The sequence below is a fragment of the Terrapene carolina genome, unplaced genomic scaffold (genome assembly GCF_002925995.2).
Source record: "Terrapene carolina triunguis isolate 2854851 unplaced genomic scaffold, T_m_triunguis-2.0 Scaffold523, whole genome shotgun sequence".
Classification (NCBI taxonomy): domain Eukaryota; kingdom Metazoa; phylum Chordata; order Testudines; family Emydidae; genus Terrapene; species Terrapene triunguis.
Window position 1 is genome coordinate 755,177 of NW_020664874.1, and position 27,650 is coordinate 782,826.

Genomic DNA, 27,650 nt, shown 5'->3' on the forward strand with positions numbered 1-27,650 from the left:
TTTAGCAAACTCAGGGAGTTGGTAGGTAAGATCCCATAGGAAGCAAGTCTAAGGGGAAAAACAGTTCAAGAGAGTTGACAGTTTTTCAACAAGATCATAGAATCATAGAAGATTAGGGTTGGAAGAGACCTCAGGAGGTCATTTAGTCCAACCCCCTGCTCAAAGCAGGACCAATCCCCAACTAAATCATTCCAGCCAGGGCTTTGTCAAGCCGGGCCTTAAAAACCTCTAAGGATGGAGATTCCACCACCTCCCTAGGTAACCCATTCCAGATGTTATTAAGGGCACAAGAGCAAACTATCCAACTGTGTAAGAAAGATAGCAAGTGTGGCAAGAGACCCACCCAGACTTAACCAGGAGATCTTCAATTATCTGAAACTCAAAAAAGAGCCACAAAAAGTGGGAACTGGGTCAAATTACAAAGGATGAATATAAACAAACAGCACAAGCATGTAGGGATACAATTAGAAAGGCCAAGGCACAAAATGAGATTAAACTAGCTAGAGACATAAAGGGTAACAAGAAAACATTGTACAAATACATTAGAAGCAAGAGGAAGACGAAGGACCGGCTAGGCCTCAATGAGGGAGGCAGGGGGGAAACAATACCAAAAATGTGGAAATGGCAGACTTTTTTGTTTCAGTTTTCACCAAAAAGTTTAATAGCTATTGGACATCTACTCACTTCTTTTACTTTGTTTAGTCACGGTGGAGCTTTTTTGGTCCTCTTCCTCTGTTTTTTAATGTGGGGTATACATTTAATTTGTGCCATTATTATTGTGTTTTTATCCATGCAGCTTGCAGTCATTTCACTTTTGTGATTGTACCTCTTTCATTTCCATTTAACTAGCTTCCTCATTTTTGAAGTTAAATGCTATTGTAGTGGTCTTCTTTGTTATTTTTCCCCCCACAAGGATGTTAAATTGAATGATATTATGGTTGCTTTTACCCAGTGATTCAGCTATATTCACCTCTAGGACCAGATCCTGGGCTCCACTTAGGACTAAATCAAGAACAAGTTGGCAGGTTGGCCAAAGGCATGGTCTAGAGGTACTAGGGGAACAAAGGGCTCAGTTTTTCACACCTAGCTCCTGCTTGGAAAGATATGACCAGTGCTATGAGTGCAATGATGCAAGAAAACATAGCCATCACTTCACTTCTTGGCTTAGTGTCATTAGTGGCCCTTCCCTATTTTTAAAGCAGTATTGTGATTTGATTTCAGTTCTCCTAGCATGGTCTGGAAAACGTATTGCACATAACTGACTGGACACCACTCTTCAACATGGTGCTCAACAGATTAGGACGCTGTACTGGAGGGGAGGGAAAGTAAATTCAAGAGTTGAAGACACTCCGTCCCAGCCTATTAATATATAATTCTAGAGACCATAAGCTTGAGTGTCTCAGCTGACCACAAGTGTGGGGATGCCACATGAAATAGAGAGAGTTGATCTGAGATGTGCAGAACTAAAGCCATAAAGACCATTACAGATCAAAGCTAACTCTGTGACCTACACCCTCAAATAAACTGGCATCCCGCAGAGTTTCTGGAATACCAGTGTAATATGCTACCAACACATGGTACTGCTAAGTAAGCAGATGGCTGCATGTTGTACCACCTGAAGTTTCCAGTTGACCTTCAGGTAGAGAATTACAGCAATCCAATATGCAGGCATGACTAACCAGGATGAGGTTCTGCACCTTACTGAAAAATCACAACTTCCTTGCCAAACATAGATGGGGAAAATCAAGTCCCCTTTACCAGAGTGACTATGTGGACATTTGGAAGGAACAAAGAGACCAGATGCTACCCTACTGTTATCATAGTCCAGATCTCACCATGACTCTTGGAAGCTCAGAAATTGTACCATGCAGGTCTGATAAAAGCAGAACACTAATCTTGTGTTGTTGGCCCTTCAGCTTGAACCGCTCACTCTGTCCTCTCTCAGCCTTGTGTGTACACTGAACAAGAGAGATGCGAGAATGGATTGCTGTGCTATACCACACAAGAACCCCAAATCAGATGTATAATCACTTAATGCTGCCCTCTTGGTTCTCCCTGTGTGAAGAATGGAGCTATGCAAGTGCAAATTTATGTCTTTGGGGGTGTCCCCAACACCCCATGATCACTGGTCTCAGAGACTGCCCTCAGGTCCAAAAAGGAAAAGCAAGGACACTTTGGGCTAGATCTTGGCCCTGATGCAGCCACTTTTCACCAGTTCACCATAAAGGCAGCTTAACTGGCTACCTAAGGGTTACACTGACATGGAATCCTCAGGTGGTGAAAGGCCAATGTAATGAATATCACCACCTTCTCCCACTCCTCCTTCAGATGGGCCGTGTGGCCAGCGAAAGGTGGGGTATGGTGAGGAAGGTGCAATTCCTAGCTGATGCCAGTCTGCCAGACTAGCCCCTAGGGGCCATTATCCTCAGGTGCAACTTACACAAGCCCTCATGCTGACATCAGTATTCACACTCTCTACTAACTGCGTGCTTGATGTACCTTTTTCTTTGCACAACCTTATCTAGTATTGTCTGTTTTTAACTGTATAAATAAAGAGAACAATAAAATGTTTTAGATAATAAATAAAAACCACATGCACTCACATGTTGACTAAGTGCTAGGAATATGGGACTCTCTCCCTCCGGGTCCTTGGAGAGCAGCTTTGAGAAGATGAGATATTAAATGCTGAAACTGTGGGGAGTTGGAGGGAGAAGCACAACAGCGCTTCCTCACCCCCTAAAGGAAAGTGATAGTATGCAGCCACTTCAAGCAGTGGTGTTCTCAGATCTGCTCTCTGGTGTGCATGCTGCTCGGGAGCATACTGCCAGGCAGCCAGACTGGTAACATTTAAGGGTCAGCTCACCAGGAGAGGGAAAGAGAGAGAGAGAGGGCAAAACAAAAGGAAATAAAAAGAAAATAATCCTTCCAGGAAACAGTTTAAAACTGGGGCAAGCTGTTTTCAACTCGCTGTTTGGAATACAGTCAACATGCTAGACGCACCAGTCAGCTCCAGGGTGGAATTGTTTTAACTCCTTGAGGAAATGCACCTGGATATTTTTAGAGGTATTTACAGTGTGTTTCCACTGTTGCATTGAAACACCTGTTTGCTGCTGCCTGGATCAGCAGCAGTATTAGGGAAAAACTCATTTTCACTCCCTTGGTAATTGTTTTTTAAACGGAGTGGTATATTTTTTGAAAGTAGCTTTAAAGGGACACTGTCAATTCTGACTGGGCCCAACATGTAAATGGTGTAAAAACCAAGCTTTTACAAGAGCAAACACCAATCTCAGTGTTGACATGGCATTTTAAAAAACCTCTTTCTAAATGAATAAACATTCCTCCTTTCCCTGCATCCTCACCCCCAGCAAGTGTTTGCAGCCCAAACATTTCAGCACTGAGAACAAAACCAAAATTGAATTCATTGGTTTACGTTGTCTTGGCTGAGAAAAATCACCAAATAAATGGCATCAAGCCAAGAAGTGAACTGGATTTTTTAGAACCCTTTCACTTTTAATAATCTATGAATAACATAGGACTACCGGATACATACACGCCAGCAATGTACAAGAACAAACTGGTGCTCCCTCTGGTCCAGGATCTTCTTGACAGTAGCTGGTACCAGATGCTGCAGAAGAAGATGCAGAAAAACCTGCTGTTGACAATTATGGTATAATTTGCTCACAGAGGAAGTTTCTTATAGACCCCTGTCAATCAGTGGTTTGCTTGTGCCCTGAAGCAGGAAGATTTATAGCCATCCTAAAAATATGTTTTGTCCTGTCCAATGTAACTATGGATGTCTGCATTATCAATGTGGGGGAGATAGCTCAGTGGTTTGAGCATTGGGCCTGCTAAACCCAGGGTTGTGAGTTCAATCCTTGAGGGGGCCACTTAAGGATCTGGGCAAAAATCTGTCTGGGGATTGGTCCTGCTTTGAGCAGGGGGTTGGATTAGATGATCTCCTGAGGCCCCTTCCAACCCAGATATTCTATGAATATAAATGTCATATTTTTTTTAAATCCCATTCATTTTTTGGCCTCAATTATATATTGTGGCAGTGAATTCCACAGATTATTATGCATCGTAGAAAATACTTTATTTACTAGTTTTAAATTTGTTGCATTGCGGTTTCTTGAACAAAACATTCCCCTTGTCTTATATCATGAGTGGTGAATAGAAGTACCCAATCTCCTCCTCTAGTCTAGTCATTATTTTGTATACCTCTGTCATATCCCCACTTATTTGTGTCTCCTCTGAACTAAACATTCCCGATCTTTTCAGTTGTTCCTCATACAGAAGTCTCTCCAGGCCTCTAATTTTTTTGTTGCTTGTCTCTGACCCCTATTATATCTGAATTATGCTTTTTGAGACAGAGTTACTTTCTATCCCATGCCTAATTTCCATCCTACATTGTACCTGCCATAGTTCATGCTACTCTCTGTTGGCTTCATTAGGGCTAGATTTCCATTTTTAGGCTAACTTTTTGGCTTGAATGACCTTATGAACTTTAGCATTTAACACAACTTTCATGTCTTGCGCTCCTGCTTCCTCTTCTGGTTAAGGGTATGCATGCCTTCTAGGACTTGGTTATAGTTGTTTTAATAGCCTCCATGCTGACACAAAGGATTTTAATTTTCTTCACTTTCGATTTTAGAATCTTTGACTACCTTCCTCATTTTTAAAAATTCCACTGTACAAGTTTTTTGTCAGATTCCTCCCGAGGAAGCTGAGATTAATTGTACTGTAGTCCCTAGAGCTTAAATTCAGCGAGAGCCGACCAGAGAGGAGCTGTAGTAAATATTTTCAGACCTGCAGCAGCCTCAGCATTCCCCGCAGGGCTGAAGCCCTGAGCCCCGGTTTGCCCCGCAGGGCTGGAGCCCCAAGCCCCAGGAAACACTCGGGGAGAATTTAAGCCCTGGTAGTCACTATTATTGAGTGGTTCTATTATGGTTATATATAATTATTGCTATGGTTATTTCTCATGTTCTCTAGAACTCGCTGTTCCAAGAAATGGTCATTTAAGATCCTGAGAAACTGGTCCACTTAAATCTTTTCCTGTTGTGTTATTTGAACAGTTTATATACAGACAAATGGTAGAAAATGTGTCTCCTTAAAATGGACAGTGCACTGGAAGCAGGGGATGTATTTCTGAAGCTCTTTAAAATTCTTGGCTGAAAGTGCTATCAGGGCCAAAGTACGACTTCTTGTAAAGGAAACTCTTCTGTATGGTGGTTATTACAAGCTTGGTTTGAATTTTTAATCAGTCATGTCCTTCTCTCCGCTCTCACTAGGCCCTGAAGCAGCAGCAACAGAAGCAGCAGCAGCAGCAGCAATGCAGAGCAGGCATGCCTGTGTCTTCTAACCAGCATCTTCTACTGAAGACTGTGAAGGCAGCCAGTGACTCCACACCTGCTAAACCTGGTACGAGGCAGCGAGATTCCCAGGCTTTCTTTTACTGTCATGTCTCTCGGACTTGCCTTTCCTAGGCTTTAGGGGAAGAGGGAGAGAGGAAGCCCCAGTTTTCCAGAGCATTCTTTGTATTTCTAAACTGTTCCAGCTTCTGTCTTCTTGGCTTTGTCTATACTAGGAAAATGCATTGTGTTAGGGAAAAATAATAGATTTTAAGGCCAGAGGGAACCATATGATCATTTGTCTGATGCCCTGCACAGTACAGCCATCACCTAATAATTCCTGTATCAAGCCAGTACATTCTGGTTGAGCTAGAGTAGCAAACAATCCAGTTTTGCTTTAAAGACTTCAAGTAATGAAGAATATCCGACAACCCTTGGTAAAATGTTCCAATGGTTAATCACCCGCACTGTTAAAAATGTGCACCTTATTTCTAAACTGAATTTGTCTAGATTCAGCTTTCATCCATTCAGTCTTACTATGCTGTTGTCTTGTAGACTAAAGAGCCCTCTACTATCAGAAAACTTCTCCCCATGTCGGCATGTATAGACTGTGATCAAGTCACCTTGTAATCTTCTGATGGATCGGCTAAACAGATGTAGCTTCTTAAGTCTCTCACTATAAAGCATGTTTTCCAGAACTTGAATCAATCATTTAGCTGTTTGCTGAACCCTTCACAATTTCACTACACTTTCTGAAGTGTGGACACTAGAACTGGACACAGTATTCAGTGATATCTCACTAATCCTTACTGCTTCTCAATATCTCCCCTTATTCAGCAAAGATCACATTAGCTGTCTTAGCCACAGCATCACACTGGGAGTTCATGTGCATTTAGTTATCCACTGTGACCCCTAAGTCCTTTCAGAGTTACCGCTTTCCAGTGTACTGGCTTTCCAATCTGTAACTAGGGCCTATATATTTTGTTCTGAGATGTGTGTCCTTGCATTTGGCTGTATGAAAATACACATTGTTCAAACAAATTCAGCTTACCAAGTGATCCAGATCACTCTTTTTATTTACCACTCCACCAATTGTTGGGTCACATTATCTGGTTACACCTTCCTTTGATGCTGTTGAAGGGGTTGCTGGAATGGGGCTTCTGAGGATTGTGTGACCCACAGAAGCTGTGTCCTTCTCACACCAAAGCTGTCTCCACCCCTCCTACCGTTTTTATTTAAAAAAACCATTTTGGTTCCAAAATGCACCATCCCCCACAAGATGTTCCTGACATGGATTCCCTGATTCAGGCCCTCTGAAATCACTTTGAGAAGGGAGAATTGATGTGTAAACCAAGGAAAATATGTTAACTAACACGTTTTAATTAGCACAGTGTTAAACACAATTGTGCCCTTAGCGCAGAGAAAGGCAAACTTGTACTTAACATCATGCTAATTAAAACATATTTCTAGTGGGGGAACAGATCCATGGAGATCTGTTCATAGCCCAAAGCTGTGTGATAGCTTTAGCAATTATCTGGGAAAAGACATACAATCACTGCGGGTAATGTTTGCAGGTGTAACATAGTACCTGCAATTATTACCCCCCTCCTCCAGGAATAGGGCTGTTACTGTCCCTCCGATCTCTCTTTAGTGTTTCCCTGACCTTCCACTGAGATGTTTACTTCTACTCCGCTAAGCTTTGTGTTGAGAGAGGCTTAAGCTACATGACAAAGTTTTTCTGGCATAGCTATGTCAGCTGCGAGTGTGAGCAAATCACACCCCCGAGCCAACATAGCTACGCGGGCAGAAACCTTGGTGTAAATGTAACGAAGCCGACAGAAAGTGCGTCTGTTGGCATAGCTCTCACCATTCAAGGAGTTGATGTACCTATGCCAGCAGAACGCTTTCAGTTGACTTATGCTGTGTCTCCATTAGAGGACTCTGCTGCCATCGCTATTCTGGTGTAGCTATGCTGGTAAACCATTTATAACAGTGGTGGGCAACCTGCAGCCCGCGGGCCGCACACGGCCTGTGATGGTAATCCGCTGGTGGGCCGCCAGACAGTTTGTTTACAATGATCGCCCGCAGGCACGGCCCCCCGCAGCTCCCAGTGGCCGCGGTTATGCAGTTTGCAAGGGAGGAGCACACATGATATAAAGCTATGTAGATGGGGGGGGGGGGGGGGGGCCAGTATTGCACACCTTTGAAGGGGGTTCCAAATGCTTGATTTCCAAGCATAACATTAATTAATGACTATATTATTTATTAATGCGTAATGATTAATTAATGTTTGTACAGTGCTTTGAAGTCAAAGTGCTAAGCATTATTATTCATTATTTACTATCATTATTTATTAATGTCATACAGAGGGTGTAACATTTTTTATCAGTCTTGGGTGAATAAATAATCCTACCAACAGTGGAAAATGGTCCTTCATAAAGGCGCAAGGGCTTAACATGCCCCTTTAGGGATTAATCTCCTTTCTTGTTTGTTTTAGCTAAGAGCAAAAATAAAAAATATATTTTAATTTTGACAAAGTTACTTTTGTGAGACCAGCTTAACTATAACTTTATCTTGTGACCCATCACAAGTTAGCAATACATGTCACATTCAAGAACACTGGTAGGCAGGTACCAGGCTAGATACATGGTTATGACCATCTCCTGATACACACACAGACAAATACCAGGACATGTTACATTGCAGCAACTCCATTGTGTTAGCACCAAACCTGGAGCTGTCATTACAATGTCTGTCTAGTAGCTTCACATACACAAAAAGGGGAGAGAGAAAAAATAGGTCAATGCAACGTCAGATGCTTTTGCTCCCAAATCAAAGGCTAAATCCAGTCCTTGCAAAAGTGACTGATCTAGTGTAGCCTGCTAGCCAGTGTAACAGGGTGAACCATTAACTACAGAGAGAAGATCAGAGTGGGCACTTATGGAATCCGAATAACTTTCTGCTCTCAGATCTGCCTGTGATCGGACTCCATGGGAGTTCCATGCTGAACGTTGGAGTTCGGCTTGGCCATGTAGAATTAAGGAGAATTTTGATGTTTGGCTCTCTTTTTGACTTTTCTACTTAACTGTGCATGTTTGTTTATTCCCTCTTTTCAATTGACCCCAAGAGAATCAAAACCAAAACCAGCTGAGGCTGTCTTGGCTAGCTGTTTAATTGCTGCTGGAATGGCCTATGTAACATCTGTTCAGATGACTGCAAGGTTGAGGCTAGGCTGCATATATCCAGCGGCAAGGAACAAGCATATCTGCCAGATGTACTTTGTGTGGTGCTTAATAATGAAGTAGTTGACAGGGTTGGCATTCAAGGGGTCCCAAGCCAGCTTTGACGTTAAGACCCTGTTGAGAGGAATAAGGGAAGGGAAGTCAACCACTTCTTGGTTGTTTCCGAAGCACTTCTTGCATGTACTGCTCCGTGCATACATGGGAGCTACAGGGGAGGCTTGCAGGAGGAAATGCCGGGGAAGGGGGTGCCTCTAGCCACTCCTAGATAGATGAGGGAAGGCCTGAGAAGGGAGCTACAACTAGTTGGCATGGAAAATCTTGTGTATTTTATGTTTAAGTGTCGGAAAGGGTGTGGCAGGTGCATAAACCCTTCCACGCAAGCTGGTGGGAGCCCAGTGCCATTTCAAACTTTTCACAACGTTTTCCTTGCTAACTAGTTTAAATCTGAATGGCTCTCTGGCTCTTCGGCTTGAGCTTTCTTCTCAGAGCTCCCCTCTACCCTGGTCTTAAGGCCCCATTCTGGCCCGTTTCATGTCCTCAGGGATGGAGTGACTCTTACACCAGTTTCTGGCAGCAGGCTGGGAGATGGGAGGGCCTGGCCTTGCCACATAATTCTGCGGTGTTGTAGCATAATTTTGGTCTAATATGCGAAGTGGTCCACACCCATATTACGTAACACTTTCAATCTTCAAAGCATTGCATAGCCTACAGAATTCCTCTCCGTGCTTTCGGTTTACACCCTCCTCATAATTGCAGACAATTACCATGTCCCCTTTGGTCATTTCTTAGCCAGTCAGATATACTGAGCCATTTCTCTGCAGCTCCCTTTATCATTTTTGTTATTTTTCTCTGAATTCCCTTCATTTTGGCTGCTACGTTATGATCGGGAGGTCCCCTGAAACCAGCTCCTTACCTCTGACTCACCAGCCCTGTGCAGGGTGTGAGTGAGAAAAAGAGGCAAAAAACATCCAGAAAAGTTGTGACTGAGGCCATCAAACTAATTCAATTGAGACCTAGAAGTAGCTCTCTCCCTCGCCCTTTGGTCTTACTAGACTCTCAGTATTTCTGGGTCAGAGCCTTGGATGTTTTATAAAACCTCCAGTACAATGGAGTATGATCCTGCTGGGAGCATTTGGGTGTTACTGTGACATAAGTGATTAATAACAATGTTCAGTCGCTTTGTGACTTATCTGTGTGTACTCCTGAGTTCCTCTTCTATTGCCGAGGAACGGGAGCACCTTTGGCGATGTGGAATGCAGGCCTGTTACTGCATATTCATCTAAGGCAGTGGGAAAACAACTGCTAATGTTCTTAATTCAGCTTATTGAGAAAGAGAAGGGGAAAAGAAAATGCACTTCGACGGGATGGGAATCTTTTTCTGTGAGCAGAAAGAAATGTTACTGCTGTAGACAGAGGAATGTTAAAAAACTGAGAGCAGCACAAATGATCGGGTAGTGGGAGGGCTTGATTTATGAGGAGATTTTAAAAGAGTGAAATCTGACTAACTTGGCTAAGCAATGACTTTAGGGGGAAGGACATGATAATAATCTGAAGTACATGAAGGGCATAACCACTAAGGAGGGAAAAGAATTATTGGGGGTGGCCTAAGGGAGCGCCATGAGGAGTAATGGGTTGAAATGAAGAAAGGGACAATATAGGCTGAGTATTGTGAAATATTGCCTAGCAGTGAGCTCCATCAGATAGTAGAGCAGCCTCTGAAAGGAAGTTCTCGTAGTCCCATCACTGGACTGGAAAATGCATGAAGAATAAACTGTCTGCATTGATGAGGAATAGATTTAGATGATCCGAGAGACTGTTTTCCATCTCTATCTTCTGTGATGATTTGATAGCTCCTGATAAGATAAGATAAGAAGGCCCTGCTGCTTATAGAAGGCTGGAAAATCAGTGCAAGGAGAGGAGAAAAATGTAAGGGCTTGTCTATTCTTACACAGCACTGCAGCAGCGCAACTGTAGTGCTTAGTGAAGACGGTACCTGTGCAGATGGCAAAGCTTCTCCCATCAGGGTAGGTATCTGTCCCGTTGACATAACACTGTCTACACCAGGACTTAGGTTGGTCCTGTGTTGCTCAGGGGTGTGGATTTTCCACATCCCTGAGTGACATAGTTATACCAACTTAAATGTGTAGTGTAGACCAGGGCTCAGTGTTATAGAACTTCTTCTCCTGGCACTGCTGTGAATTAGGGTACCGATATTAAAGAATGCTCTATTAAATCCATGCAAACAGATGTTTTGTGTAACACTTGTAGATCCCCAATGTTAAAACGTTTGTTTCCTGTACAGCTTGGGAAGGAAGGCAGTCAGATGGACAATCAAGCAGCCCTCAGAACTCCACCTCCAGCTCCTCTCCCTCTGTTAAGGCTGATAACTCCCTGCCAGGCTTGGGGAAGAAACCATTCCAGAGATCTGACAGACTCCATGCAAGTAAGTTATTTATTTTTCTGCACAAAGAGGGTTTTGTTGCTCTGATGGCAGAGTAAAAAGCAGAGCGGAAAATTAAGTAAAAGCTGCAGCTAGTTCCAGGGTTGGAGCAGTTTCTGGCCAATCCTGAAAGGCACTCCTGCTCTTCAGCATGAATTAGGGAAAATAAAACCACCACCCAACTCAGAAACTCTATACACGCAAACATGTCCATGCCCAGCTCTTCTCATCAGGAAGCTTTGCTGGCTCTTGTGTTCACAATCCTCTGTGCAACAGAGGCAGAAAAGGACTTGCATTATTTAGCAGCCTTTTCCTTCTAGCACTTAAGGTGTTTCCGTTACCTTAAAAAAGAAGCAAAAATAAACCCCATCCTTCAAGCCCAAGAGTGTTACTTGGTTTCTTGCCAGGTTTTTTAAGTTACATGTTTCTCAATTCCCCTTTGTTGCTTGTGGTTTGTTTTACAGATGCTTGGAGTTTAAATGAAATCTCACTATTGTCTCTGTAGGCCAGGGGAGTAGGGGGAAACCATGTGCTCAGCCCCATCACCCCTCACTTCACATGGGCCAAAAAGTCCATCCATTGGTAACAGTTTTTGTTGGAATTGATCTGAATTAGTGGCCTTGAGGTGAAAGGTTCCATCCATATCCCATTCGGGGTCCTCTGCAATTTCTCCATGGCCCCTTAAGATCTTGCATTGTGGCAACCCACACTTAGTAATGTCAAGAGCCCATCAGTAGAGCCCTGCAAATCTCTGGATATCTGCTTTATATCCACGGACCATATATGCGGATACAAATTTTGTATTCGCCAGGGCTCTACCCATCAGTGCTGCTTTGTCAGTCACTCGAACATTACCCCCCCCACACAGGAGGGTGCAGCCCTGCTCCCAATACACAGGTGCACAATCACACAAATCACCATCACAGTTGGCCCTAGCTGACCCCTTTCTTTGCCTCAGCCTGGATGCCCACGACGGACATGGACGCCATGGAGACTGAAGCACTCCAGGTCAGGGCTGAGATATGTTGGTGGGCCCATGTGAGGGAAGTTTGCTTTTGCGGTACCTGTTCTGGGCATAAGTACCCAGCATACCCAGAGCTACTGCACCATCCCAGCACTAAACATTCACTTAATTTAAAATTTGAGGAAAAAAGAATAAGGCAGAGCAGTGTTCATTTGTTGTTTGTGGCCAAGCTCCTTGCCAGCCCTTTGCCAGTGAGAGGTGTGCAGCACAGCCAGCTGGAGAGAGCTGCTCTGTATTCCAGACCCAACTCCATCTGCAAGTCAGGGAAATAGCGCAAACCAAACAGATTGCAAAATCGACACTGGCGTTTTCTAAATGGCCTCTGAGTGTGTGTGTCACCTTTCTCAAATGAAACAAGCTTCCATGGGAGTTGTGCTGTGGGGAGCAATTACCTTAAAATCATCATCCCCACGCTCTGGCAGAACATGGTATGACTGTCTTCATTAGACTTGTTATTAATGATACATTTTTAATTGAAGTTCACAGAACATAATGGCATATTGCCAACAATGTGTAACAGACAAGCCCAAAGGGAAGAGCATACACTGTACAGATGCGCTCTCCGGTCAGGCTGTTTCTGAAATTACAGTGCTCATGTGAGACTTTCTGTAGCATGGGGATTGGTGCTAGAACTGCAGGACTAGTGGTTAGGACCTTTACCATGTGGGAAAAGGGAAGAAGAGAAAATATTTTTTCATTCTTGCTGCTTTGTTTAGCATTGTGGTCTCAACACAAGCAGAGCTGTCTGCTGAAAACTGTGTACGTGATACTGATATTTTTCTAAATCACTTCTGCTTTTGCTGAGTTCAAAATACAAATGAACCAGCAAGAAATCCAAAGGAAGAAGCTGCCCCTGGCCACAGGATTAAAATAGAAGATTAAAGTACACTTGCTAAAAAAATCCTGCTGAGAGAGACTCCTACCCCAGCACAGGGGAGGTTCTGCTATCTCGTTACCATGGGCAGCCTGGAATCCTTGCAGAGTTAGGCAAACCCAGACAAAGCAGAATATTAGGGGTTAATATTTTCCTTGGGAGATGAGAGACCATAGCCCCAAGAATCCCCACATTATGTTTTTAATCATCCCATCACACTCTAACTCCCACGATTCCACGTAATGCTAATCCTTATGGCAGAAGGGTGGATGTTCATCTGCTCTGCTCCTGACTTAGCCAGGGAGCTTACTGCTCCCTCCCTCCCAGGGTTTGAAAATGAGCCATTGAAACAGCATTATTAATAGCTTCATGTAACCATGAGCTAAGTGAAGAGCAGCTCAGAGGTAGGGGAGCCCTTATTCTTGCCTCAGGTTACACAGACCTCTGTGGTTCTTTACAGGGCAGCTGAAGAGGACGAAATGTGCTGAAATTGATGTGGAAACACCTGACTCCATCTTAGTGAATACCAATCTGCGGGCGCTGATCAACAAGCACACATTCTCTGTCCTACCCACAGACTGTCAGCAACGGCTGCTGCTGCTGCTCCCAGAGGTGGACAGGCAGGTACGCCACATATTCTGTTGTAGAGAGGTGCTATGTTTCCAGGTAACAACATGCAGAAACCAGGGATTGTTTGCTTCATACACAGCAATTGCCAATTCACTGAGATAAGGGCAGTCAAAACTCAAGTTTCAGAACATGATGCTTGCTGGAAACTGGGATGGCATTTTTTCATCCACATACAACACTATTTGGAAAAATACATGGAGTGTTGCTTTCAAGGAAGCATTAGGTCAGGGGTTGGCAACCTTTCAGAAGTGGTGTGCCGAGTCTTCATTTATTCACTCTAATTTAAGGTTTCGCGTGCCAGTAATACATTGTAACCTTTTCAGAAGGTCTCTTTCTATAAGTCTATAATATATAACTAAACTATTGTTGTATGTAAAGTAAATAAGGTTTTTAAAATGTTTAAGAAGCTTCATTTAAAATTAAATTAAAATGCAGAGCCCCCCGGACCGGTGGCCAGGCCCGGGAAGTGTGAGTGCCACTGAAAATCAGCTCGCGTGCCACTTTCGGCACCTGTGCCATAGGTTGCCTACCCCTGCATTAGGTATTGATGGATACCAGAGGTGATGGGCCTATAGTTTTATCCAATATAGTGAATCCTACATTCCTAATAGTAGTGAGATCAGTGGATTCTGCTGTAGTGGAGTGGACATGCTAGGGGCAGGGAGTGTTGACTGCCAGCTTTTTTTCAAAATCTTTACAATGCGGTCTTATCCCCATAGCCGTTTAGGAGAGATGCCTTACTAGATGGTCTCTAAAACAATTGATATACTTTAGCCCAGTCCCCTTATGGTTTCTGGATGTCTCAATAGCTGTCATGTTAGCACTGTTATATGCTGGGTTTGGTGAAATGAGACATGAGGCTGGATAGGGCTCTAGCCTTGCATAGATGCATAATGCTTTACATAGAAGGGAGAAGGTGTTAATGAATTATTTGTCAACACAGAGGAAGATGCTGTCCCTACTACACAGTCTTTGTTCTAAATTGGAACACAGAACACACAATTTAGAGCTACAGAACATGTGGTGCAGATTTCGTACATTTTGTGGATTACCAATGAAAGAATTCTGTGTTTTAAGAAAGGATCTGAAAAAGTGAAGAGGCTAATTCAATGCATAAGAAGAGGGAGGTAGGCCCATATATATGGAGTAGCAGGTTAAGAAATTATGAAGATAAGTGGGAGAAGGATACAAAGAAGGCATAACGGAAGGTGGTTTAGCAGGTCCATAGGCAGTTGGAGGAGTAGGTGGAAATGAAGGCAGCGATATAAACACGGGCAAAGTTCCACAGAACCTTGATGGTGACGATGAATACTATTATTTAATATTTTTATGATGGCAGCATGTAGAGGCCTGAACCCCATCTTTCTAGGTATGTTATAAACAAATAACAAAAAGCTTGAACTGATGCACAGTGGAGTGACATGGTCTAAGAAGCAAAAACATGATCATTAGCAGCAGAGTTCTGTAAAGATTAAAGGGGGCTCAGATAAGAAGAAGAGTCCACGGAGGAAGAAGTTGGACTAAGTGAGCTGAGCTTTGACCCAGGAATGGATAAAGGTTTTGTGGCAGAATGGAGAGGAAAGAAGGGATTTCAGAGCTGTAGAGCATGAGTTCTCAACATTTTTCATACTGAGGCCCCCATTCCCGTTCCAGGATCCTTCCTTCTATCTAGCCATATGAGAAGGGCAGGGTGGTTTCAATACCCTGACAGCCCTAGATTGAGAGAACCCATGATATGGTTACAGGTAGGGTGAAATTTTTCAGCCAAAACTTTTTTCAGTGAAAATGACAGATGATGTGACACTGAAATGTTTCATAGATTCCAAGGCCACAAAGGACCATTGTGATCATCTAGTCTAGCACAGACCAGGTAATTCCTAGAGCAGATCTTTTTGAAAAACATCAAATTGTGATTTAAAAATTGTAAGTGATGGAGACTTCACCATGACCCTTTGCAAATTTGTTTGTTTCATTGAATTGTTCACATGGGGCGGGTGGGGGTTGAGTGCTTGCTTACATCCATTCCACATTAGGTGTGCACGTGCCATATGCACAGTTGCTGGAGAGTTTTCCCTCAGTGGTATCCGTCAAGTCAGCTCTAGCGCCCTCGGGTGCTGTTTGCTTATGCACCGGTACAAGAGGCACCGTCGACCCTGCACCCTCTCAGTTCCTTCTGATTGCCCGTGATGGTTGCTGGAACAATTCCTCTTACTTCGGCAAGGTGTTTTCAGTGGTTTTCTTCTCTGTATCTTAGTTGATTAGTCTTAGTATAGCTGTAGTGTAAATATTGTAAATAGCACTATTGTAGATAGTTAGAACCCCTTCCCTTACTGTTGAGGGGCTCCCTTCGCCACTGGGGCCACACATGCTCTGGTCCCCGGGCTTCAAACCTTGTGCCTCCTCTGGCAAGCCTATGCCCATGAGCGACCCACACTCCAGTTCTCTGAAGTGTCTGGAAGAAAGTCACGTGAAAGAGCTCTGTCAAATTTGTCGGGAGTGTAAGCCTCATACAAAGAAGGACAGAGAGATCAGACTGAAGGCTATCCTAATAGAAGCCGTTCGGATTCGGCACCAAGCACTGTGGCCTTGGTGCGAAGCGCTCCTCTGGCACAGCATGCATCCTGACACTGTTCTCCATCTCCAGTACCAAGGAAGCATAAAAAGCAGCGCACCAATAGAGGGTGCTCATCGGTGCCTAAGAAAGGCAAGCAAGGTGAAGGAAGTGGAGTGTGAAGTGTGTTGGACTACTACTCATCTCCTGTCCCGTGGTGGCACCATCGACTCCACCCAGAACGTTGAGTCTGGTGTGGGATCCCCACACCAAAGCTGGGAAGTGATCGCTGTGCCAGTGGGATTGCGGTGCCTTCAATCCTGGAGGCCTTTGCAACGGCCAGGTACTTGTTATCGCTCCCGGTACCGCCAACTCCAATGTAACAACCGCCGGCTCTGGCAAGCATGAGCAGGAGAGAGCATGGTGCTCTGAGCTCCTTCCCAGCACCGGGACTTTCAATACCTTCTAGGGCAAGCCAACCCTGCTTTCCTTTATGTGGTCATCCCCAGTCCACCACTGGTTCCTGAACCTTCAGCACCAACAGCAGAAGTGAGGGGTACCACTGTCCGTGGTCACCTCGGGAGGACTCATCACCTGAGTCAGACGTGGAGCCCTACACCCAGCTCAAGAGCCACCACCGGTACCCATCCTACATGCTGCCAGACCTCAGTTTGGGTCCCTCTGCTGGTATGTGGCCAGGTGGGCAGTGGCCTATGCCTTGGCCATTCTGGAACCCATGGGGGTTTCCCGTGGTACCGGGTCCATCTTCTCACCCATCATACTCAGTTGCTTCTGAGAAAAGGGCTCTGCTCTGCTTGGCACCAGACCCCAACTCCGATACCAAACTCGATACCGATACACAGGATGTGGGCCCCATGGAGGTAATAGAGGCTGAAGAAGAGGAAAAAGGCCTCCCTCCAGTGCAGGCCCTTTCTTCCTTTTCCCCAGATGAGGCTGTCTTGGAAACGAGCTGCTCACTGCTGCAAGATGATTTTAGAGCCCATCAGGAGCGTCTGAAGTGGATAGCAGCTAACCTGGGGCTAGAGATTGAGGAGCTCAAGAAATTGTCCCACAGCCTCATTGATATTCTGGCTGCAACAGCACCATCTAAGGTGGTCCTACCTATTAACAAAGCGGTAATGGGTCCAGTCAAAGCCCTCTGGCAGACCCCATCTTCTCTGCTCCCCACATCGAAGAGGGCAGAGAAGAAATATTATGTGCCAGCCAACAGGTATGAGTACCTATACTCTGACCTCCCTCCTGGGTCCCTAGTTGTATCAGCAGCCAATGAGAGGGATAGACAAGGCCAACCATGTGCTACCCCCACACAGAAAGATGCAAAAAAAACGTAATCTGTTTGGGAGGAAAGTTTATTCAACAACTGGTCTTCAGCTACGTATCGCAAACTAACAAGCCCTGCTGGGGAGATATGATTACAACTTGTGGGACTCCTTGTCCAAATTTAAAGACTGCGTGCCTCAGGACTCAAGGCAGGCATTCTCTGCCTTCTTAAAGGAGGGAAAAATATGTTGCCAGAGCCTCTCTCCTGGCAGCACTGGATGCAGCTGATGCGGTGGCCAGGACAATGGCCTCAGCAGTGTCCATGAGGCAGTGCTCTTGGCTACAGTCCTCCAGGCTACCTCAGGAGATCCAAAGTCAATCCAGGACCTCCCTTTCAAAGGCTCCTCATTGTTTTTGGAGCAAGCAGACACAAGACTCTACAGCCTGAAGGACGCAAGAGCTACTCTCAGGTCCCTGGGCCTCTGTGCGCCGTCCACTTCAAGGAAGCACTTCAGGCTTCAACGGCTGGCCTGCTTCTCGGCTCCACCACCGACACAGGGACCTGTTTAAGTGAAAGGGCAGAGGTTACAAGCATCAACTGCTCCCATCCACCTCAACCTTGCTGCCGGGGTTACATAGGTACTCCAATGGCCCCTGCAGGCATTTTGAAGGTGTGCCTGAGTGCACTGTAGCAGTTCCCATCTCGGATTCTGCACCTCCTTTATTTTTGGACCAACTTTCCCACTTCAAATCAGCATGGTCCCACATCACATTGGACTGCTGGGTGCTAAATACAGTGGTGGACAGTTATACCCTTCAGTTTTTCTCCATCCCTGCCTCCCACTCCCCATCCTGGACCTGCGTTGGCTTGACAGTTATCTCAAGAAACTGAAGTTCTGCATGGTCTCCATCATCCACTCCCGGGATCCAGGGGACTGATATGCTGCTGTCGACTTGAAGGGCACTTACTTTCACATTTCTGTCTTAAGAACATAAGAACAGCCATACTGGGTCAGACCAAAGGTCCATCTAGTCCAGTATCCTGTCTTCCGACAGTGGCCAATGCCAGGTGCCCCAGAGGGAATGAACAGAACAGGTAATCATCAAGTGATCCATCCCCTGTTGCCTATGCCCAGTTTTTGGCAAACAAAGGCTAGGGACACCATCCCTGCCCATCCTGGCTAACAGTCATTGATGGACCTATCCTCCATGAATTTATCTAGTTCTTTTTTGAACCCTGTTATAGTCTTGGCCTTCACAACATCCTCTGGCAAAGAGTTCCACAGGTTGACTGTGCGTTGTGTGAAGAAATACTTCCTTTTGTTTCTTTTAAACCTGCTGCCACTGAAGATTTCTCAGGTTTATTTTAAACCAGACTCATTATCAATTCGCAGATCTCCCTTTTGGCCTGTCTACAGTCCCACAGTTTTTTACAAAATGCATAGCAGTGGTAGCTGCCTTCCTCAGAAGGTGAGGCGTTCAAGTCTACCTGTACCTCAATGACTAGTTGATCAAGAGTCGTTCCGAGGCTCAAGTAAAGAACAGCTTCAGCCTGGTCCAAGTCACCTTCCAAGCACTGGGCCAGTTGGTAAACGAACAAAAGTCTACTCTCATTCCAGTTCAGAGAACAGAGTTTATCAGGACAGTACTCGACTCAACCCAGGCCAGAGCCTTCCTTCCAGAGGCATTATTCCAGGCTACGTTGGACTTCATAGCCAAGGTCATGGCTCACCCAATCACAACAGCCCATGTTTGCCTCAAATTACTGGGACACGTGGCTGCATGCACTTACATGGTCCATCACACAAGGCAGCACCTCAGGCCCCTGCAGACATGATTAGCTTCAGTGTACTTTCCGAACAGACATCACTTGGAATTGGTGCTTACTGTTCTGGCCCCAGTCCTTGTCTCCCTTGACTGGTGGAAGGACCCCCCCCGGTCAGTAATGGTGGGCATTCCCTTTGTCATCCCCCAGCCATCAGTGTCACTAGTGTCAGACACTTCAGACCTAGGTTGGAGAGCCCACCTCGATCACCTCAGGACTCAGGCCTTGTGATCCCAGAAAGAGCTCTCCCTGCACATAAACATCAGGGAGCTCAGAATGGTCCACTTGGGTTGCCAACTGTTCCTTCCCCAGATCACAGGCAAGGTAATACAAGTGCTGACGGACAACACCACAGCCACATTCTACATCAACAAGCAGGGAGGAGCGCGTTCCTCCGCCCTGTGTCAGGAGGGACTTCTGCGTGAAGCACTTCGTCCACCTCCTCGGCTTCACATCTTCCAGGAGCCCGGAACACCCTGGCAGATCACCTCAGCAGATCTTTCTCCTCTCACCACGAGTGGTACCTTTACCCAGAGGTCACCAGGTTCATCTTCTAAAGGAGGGGATCTCCCCATGTAGACTGTTTACGACCAACCAGAACTGGAAATGCCTTCCATTTTGCTCACTGTGCGGGCACAGCCCTGGCTCCCTTTCTGACACCTTCCTGCTTCCATGGACAGAGCTCCTATTATATACATTTCGTCCAGTTCCTCTGGTTCACAAGGTCCTTCTGAAAATCAAGCGGGACGAGGTGAGAGTTATTCATATAGCCCCAGCGTGGCCGTGCCAACACTGGATTGGCACGCTGCTAGACTTATCAGTAGCACCCTGCTACCGCTACCACTCCCACTCTGCCCAGACCTGATTTTGCAAGACCATGGCCATTTACTCCATCCAAAGCTTGGGTCCCTTCACCTGACTGCATGGAAGTTACATGGCTGAACCCAGAGATGCAAGCCTGTTCAGCACAAGTTGGACAGGTCTTGCTGGGTAGTAGGAAGGCGTCCACTAGGGCTACCTATCTTGCTAAGTGGAAGTGTTTCTCAATATGGTCATCCCAACCAGGCTTTTCTCTGACTCGATCTTCCATTCAGTCTATTCTGGACTATTTGCTCCATCTGAAACAACAAGTTCTGGCCCTCACATCTATCAAGGTGCATCTGGTAGCAGTTTCGGCCTTCCACCTGCCAGTGGGCAGTAGGTCAGTTTTCTCTTACGAGATGACACTTCGCTTTCTTAAGGGATTGGAGACACTTTACCCTCAAGTTCACAATCCAGTCCCCCAATAGGACTTAAACCTGGTCCTATCGAAACTCAGGCCTTCCCTTTGAGCCGCTAGCATCGTGCCTTCTGCTGCTTCTCTCCTGGAAGATCACCTTTCTGGTAGCGATTACTTCAGCCAGAAGAGTCTCTAAAATCAGGGCCCTTACGGCAGAACCCCCGTACATGGTGTTCTTTAAGGACAAGGTCCAACTGCATCCCCATCCGGCCTTCCTGCAAAAGGTGGTTTTGCAGTTCGATAGCAACCAGGCCATTTTCATGTAAGTCTTCTTCCCAAAGCCTCACAAGAATTCAGAAGAGCGTCAACTTCACTCATTGGATGTTAGGTGTGCCTTCACCTTCTACATCAAGAGGACTAAACCATTCCGCAGATCCATGCAACTCTTTGTGGCAATAGCGGAGAGGATGAAAGGCCTATTGGTTTCAGCCCAGAGAATCTCATCCTGGATAAACTCCTGTAATTGGGCATGCTATAAGCAGGCAAACATCCCACCTCTGGCCATCTTGACCATGAGAGCTCAGGCCTCTTCAGCAGCATTTCTGGCACAAGTTCTGATCCAAGACATCTTCAGGGCCACATCCTGGTCATCAGTGCATACCTTCTCCACTTCGCCATCACCCAACAGGCTTAAGACAACACCAGATTCAGGAGAACCAGTGTTGCAGTCCGCATGTCCATGAATTGTGAGCCCACCTCCTTGGGTACTGCTTGTGAGTCACCTAATGTGGAATGGACATCCGCAAGCACCCGAAGAAGGAAAAACAGTTACTGACAATCCATAGCTGTTGTTCTTCGAGATGTGTTGCTCATGTCCATTCCACGATCCACCTACCTACCCCTCTGTTGGAGAAAGCTGGCAAGAAGGAAATGAGAGGGTGTGAGGCCAGTGGCCCCTTTATACTGGCGTGTAAGCACATGACATCAAAGAGCGCTAGAGCCGACCTGACGGATACCACTGAGGGCAAAATCTCCAGCAACGATACATGCAGTATGTGCACACCTAGCGTGGAATGAGCAACACATCTCGAAAAACAGTAGTTACAGAAGGTCAGTAACTGTTTTTTTGTTTTGTTTTGTTTTTTTAACTTGAAACATTTTCTTTTCACATTTTCAAAATGAAATGTTTCAATTATTGTATTTTTCTTCAATTTAATTTTGTTTTAAATTAGTAATAATGCTCAAAATTGAAACAAAATGTTTCATTTGACCCCAAACCACTTTTTTTTTTTTTTTAAGATTTTTCAGAATTGTCAGCAAACAAAAAAATCAGCTATTCACACAGTTCTAGTTCCAGTCTGGCTGCTAGAGGAAGCAGGGGGCTGAAAGGTGACACTAGATTTGCTGTGGTTAATAGGGATGGTGAAGGAAAAAGGAGGAGTTCAGGTTTTGCCATGTTGAATTTGACATTCCCTGCTGGCCCAGAACAGCATTCAGCCACATTCCAAGGAAGGGGCTGTGACATTCTATACCTGGGGGGAGCGTACTGTAACCCCATATTCCTCATTTTCATATAATCGTGATCTTACATATAAAGCATGCATTGTAAGGTATCATGCTGAAAGCCATTTCTCTATCCATATATATGTCTCATTAATGCATATGAAGTTATGAGAATTGTGTTGTGTGGTTGTCACTAAAACATGCTGTAAGTTGGGGAATCAGCCAGATATTAGCTCCCCAGAGGCAACAGCAAGGAAAGTAACCAACGCCCGGGTGGGATGTCAAACAACCCATCAGCAATCATTGTCCAGCAAGGGAGCTAGAATGCAATGACTCACCTGCATGAGGCCACCCCAGGGGAATTGCTCAGCCTTGCTTGGAGAAGAGACTCAGCAATGCCCCCCAGACATGCCTGGACTTGTGCTCCCCAAGCACATGGACTGAGGGTATAAAAGAGACAGAATGGACACATACAGTGCCCTCTTTCTCCTGCCCCCACCTTCGCTGCTAGCAACTAAGACACTGAGAAGAAGACAAGCCTCCAACAGAGGAGATTGGCCCAGGTTTAAGAAACAAACCTGTATATTAAGCACTGCAATATCCAGTCGGGTGAGAAAAACTGCTTAATCTAGATGTTGCCCAGTCTAATAGGGTTGAGAGTTTAGACTGTGTGCTTATATTTTATTTTATTTTATTTTGGTAACCACTCTGACTTAATATCTATCTTTATAGTTAAGAAATCTGTTTGTTTATTCTCCCTGAAGCAATGCGTTTGGTTTGAAGCATGTCAGAGACTCCCCTTGGGATAAGAAGCCTGGTGCATATCAATTTCTTTGTTAAATTGATGAGCTCATATAAGTTTGCAGCGTCCAGTGGGCATAACTGGATACTGCAAGATGGAGGTTCCTAGGATTGTGTCTGGGACCGGAGGTATTGGCTTGTCATTCAGTTGCACAATCCAAGGAGCAACTTACATGCCAGAGGCTGTGCGTGAACAGCCCAGGAGTGGGGGTTCTCACAGCAGAGCAGGGTAAGTCTGGCTCCTAGAGTCAAGGTTTGGAGTGACCTAGCAGATCACCGGTCCAGATAACACCAGGGGAACGTCACAGGGGCTGAGTAAGGACATGGTACCATGTTTCCACAGCCTGACTAATATGTGCCTGCTGCGTCCCACTCAGTTGTGCATGATCTAACCTGCCGCGTTGACTTGTGAGTGAGAGGTAGGCTTTGGAAGAGCTCAAGCTCCATGGGGGAAGAGAACAGCCCAACACAGAGGCTCATCAATAAGGCAGGGAGTGGAGCCTAGAGAGTACCAGTCACAGAAAACTAAAGTACCAGTACTAGTGATATGTCACAATAGCTGGGAACCATTACCTGCCTCTTGTAATGAAACCAGAGTAACTCTTGCTGTGCAGTACTAGCCCTCTATGGACTGATGATATGACACAGCAAATAAAATACTTTTAACTGAGACTGGACTGGAATTTCTGGATTCTGCAACGTGAGGGAGCTTTTACTTGCTATAGTGTTTACCAGGTGCTACTTTCAGATTGTGAGAGAACATCCTTCACCCTAGTTTTCCGTTTAATCTCTCCCGCCCTTCAAAGCTATGTGTCAGACCAACTCATCTTTTCAGATGGGGAGAGCTGGCCACAGCTCTGTCAGGATCTTGCTTCTGCTAAATGGAGTCTTTGGGGAGAAACCTGAGATGTTTGTTAGCCTGGGAACCTTGAGACACAAATATATCCTATATTGCACTGCTGCCATTAGAACACTGACCCAACCCTTGTTTTTTGTTTAAATGTAGTGACACTTTTCTGTCACTTCTCCTCACACTTACTGTCTATGTCAGGACTGCGTGTGAGTACATCCACACGCTCTCAAAAGTTCAAGATGGTCACACTGAGTACGATACTGCAAAAGGAGGACTGGTTTTCAGCCCTCGACCACGAAGATGCTTATTTTCATATTACCATACACCCCACTCACAGGAAATTCCTGCATTTCACAGTAGGACACAAACATTTCCAGTACAGTGTACTACCATTCAGCCTATCCACTGCACTAAGAGTTTTCTCCAAAACTCTAGCGGTAGTAGCGCACCTCTACGCAAACAGGGAATAATGAACTTCCCTTACCTGGACAATTGCCCAACTCAACAAGAAGCACCGGGCACAGTCCAGACAACAATCACACTATTCAGGGATCTAGGGCTACAGATAAACAAATGAAAATCCACTCTAATCACTATCCAACATCTGGACTTCATCGGGGCACATCTTGATGCCATAGAAGCCAAGGCATCCCTGCCCTTGAACAGATTCGCAACTCTGACAGACCTTACCTCAGAGGTAAGAGTCAGCCCCCAAATACCAGCTCAGACTGTCCTGCAACTGCTAGGACACATGGCAGCCACAGCGTTCATGGTACGACACACAAGACTACATATGCGCTGCCTACAGGGCTGGTTGAGCTTGGCATATATAACCAGCAAGTACAGCCTCACAAATGACTTGCAGTACCACCCCATGCCCTGGACTCTACACTGGTGGACAAGACCAGAAAATGTATGCATGGGTATCCCATTCCAACAGGAACCCCCACCAATAGTAATCACGACTGATAGGTTGGGGTGCCCACATGTGTCAGCACACGGTCCAAGGCAAATGGTCTCTTGTGGAGACTCGGTTACACATCAACCTACTAGAGCTATGCGCGGACCGCAATGCTTGCAGACACTGCCTACCTCACATAAAGAACGAATCAATTCGCATAATGACTGACAACATCGCCTGTATGTTTTACATCAGTCACCAAGGGGGCGCTCAGTCTCACTCACTCTGCACTAAAGCCATGAAACTGTGGAACTGGTGCATACACCACAACATAACCATTTCGGCCTCCTATTTTCCTGGCTGTCAGAACGCGACAGCAGACACGCTAAACAGGTACTTCTCTCGAGACCACGAGTGGGAAATGAACGAAGGAGTCCTGCTATCCATATTCTGCCGGTGGGGCACTCCCCTCATTGACTTGTTCATTTCCCCAATGAACCACAAATGCGCAATGTTCTGCTTGAGAGCACGAATGGGAGCAGGATCACTGGGGAACGCCTTCCTCATCACATGGGATGTAAACTCATGTACATGTTCCCACCAATTCCCCTGATATCACACATGATACACAAGATACAACTAGACAAGGCGAAAGTCATCCTCATAGTCCTGACGTGGCCCAGGCAAGCATAGTACCCTTACTTGATCTCTCTCACCATCCAAATTTGTCGTCTCAGAACAACGGTCGCACTCTTCACCCAAATCTGGAGAAACCCCACATTCAAGCGTGGCTCCTGTATGGTTCCATCATGGAGAACTAGCCTGCTTGGAACAAGTTCAACACGTATTACTAAACAGCAGGAAAGTGACCACAGGTAATACTTACCTTCCAAAATGGAAGAGATTTCCTCCTGGTGTCAAGAAAAAAAATTGACGGCCTCCACAACACCGATACCATTAGTGTTGGAATACCCACTGGAACTGAAACGCTCGGGTTTACCAACGAGCTCGATCAAAGTCCATCTCGCAGCCATCACAGCATTCCATCCTGAGATTGACAGGACCTCGATCTTCACGCACTCCATTACTAAACGCTTCCTTGTGGATCTCCACAACATTTACCCAGAGGTTCGCCAACCTACTCAGGCCTGGGACCTCAATCTGCTATTGAAATGCCTTGCCAGACCACCATTTGAACCCCTAGCCACCTGTTCCCTCCTATATTCATTCATGAAAGTGGCCTTTCTGGTCACTATTACTTCTGCCAGACAAGTGAGATGGGGCTCTCATGGCCGATCCTCCCTACAAAATATTCTCCGAAGACAAGGTCACACTACGTCCGCACCCAAAATTTCTACTGAAAGTAACATCACCCTTTCATATGAACCAACCAATCCATCTTCCCACGTTCTATCCCAAGCCTCACGAGACTCCAGTCAAGACTATCTTGACTACTAGTTTAGTATAATAAAATGCCCAGGGTACAGTGCCCCAACTTCGTTTGTTAGTAAACTTGCTTTATCTTCCTTCAAATGGAAACTGTGAGCCCTTTTGGTTACAGCTTGGAAAGATTGTCTAGTTTCACTATAACCTCAGAAAGCGCCTCTGCTGAAATGCTATTTTGTAACTTCCTCCAGCAGTACTTACAATCAATATCCCTCTGACTTCTAGAGTAACATATTAGCAGGTCTTTTCTTCCTCTTTCTCCAGCTCCAAAAGCACAACAACACTGGGACTACATTGGGGAATACCCTTTAGACCTCTTTGCATAGAAAGTCATAGGGGCCCTGCACTGTAAACTGCAGACTAACCTAAAAATTCTACCTTTGAAGTGTTCAGTGTGCAAAGAATATTAGAGGCTGCTGGGATGATTTTTTGTAGATTAAAAACCTGGGCTCACTTAGGCTCTTTAGAATTTGTGCCCTAGCTAACAATGCACATTTTCCTGTTGGCAACCCCACTGGAAAGTCACAGATTCCTCCCCCCCGCATTCCTTTTCTTCCTGCAATGTGATCTTGTTTTACCAACGCTCTAGCTTGTGCAACCTAGTTCACTCTACGTGCCAAGTCACTGGGCTGAATCAGACTTTGATTGGGAAAGAGTTCTGAATAGTTAAATAAATGTTGTCTGACCCCGACGGTGGATTTTAGATTTCAGATAATACTGTGGTAATTTTCTTAGAACTACCCACCACTCTCAGTGCTCTTTTGCTCCTCAGAGAATTTGCAGGCTCTATAAACTGGAGAAGGAAAGTTGCTTAAACTAGAAAACTGGAGAAGGGAAGAGGTAAAGCCATAGATGTGCCAAATCTGCATGGTCACACACTTGTCTTCCATGTGTTTGGCTGAGATCCAGTGGATGGTGTGGGTGTTGGTGCAGAAAATCAAAATACTATCTAATGGGCTCGTAGACAGCAGAAAGGCACATACCAAAAGTGAGCTTTACCAGACATGACCCAAGGTCTACCCAGCCCTCCAACTGGCCTCCAGCAATTGCCGGTACCTGATGCTGAGAGAAGCATGTCCCCACACCCAGCCACACCAACAGTGCACTTATACTAAGCCATGGCCAGGGTGAGGGATTCTGCTCCATACAGTTGAGCAGCGTGTACTTGCAGCAGGAGAAAGATCTCTGCTTTCGCAAATCGTTACAACACAGCTGCTCAGCTACCCCTCATTGTAGAACTCAGTGTAAGTCTGTCCCACGCAAACCCACTGTTAGTCACTGCCATTGTTTTAAACGCAATTATCTACATCACAAATGCTGACATTAAGTGAAAACAATGCTTCTCTTAAAGAAACAAATCTTGCATTGTTGAAAGCTTGCTGCATAATTCTTCTTCCCTTTGCCCTAAATCTCTCTTTTGTTTGAGCCTTGGCAGATTTAGAGTGCCAGGAACCTTATAGCAAGGTTTATATCTTGTATAAGAAACAAACGCCACCATCCATTGACCCCTGGTGAGCTGCTCTGATTTATGGAACTGTGTGGTTTTTGCTTGTTTCTGATATATGAGACTTGTAATTCTATGATACATTGAGCAGAAAGAACCCCAGACCTTCTCCTGTTACCCCTGTTATCATTCCCCGAAGTGGCAAGTGTACAGCTACTGGCCAAGAGTACACTTTCTCTTTTTGCACACCGCACTGAAGCATAGCTGT

General features: G+C 45.4%; 1 protein-coding gene across 1 annotated transcript in view; it reads left to right on the forward strand.

The window, feature by feature from the left end:
• Positions 1-27,650, forward strand: part of ASXL2 (ASXL transcriptional regulator 2) — a 70,705-nt gene that overhangs the window by 29,570 nt on the left and 13,485 nt on the right. Inside the window, exons 3-5 of the mRNA XM_029913227.1 lie at positions 5,289-5,418; positions 10,893-11,033; positions 13,389-13,552. Coding sequence (XP_029769087.1) covers positions 5,289-5,418; positions 10,893-11,033; positions 13,389-13,552 — 435 coding nt within the window. The remainder of the gene's footprint in view (positions 1-5,288; positions 5,419-10,892; positions 11,034-13,388; positions 13,553-27,650) is intronic.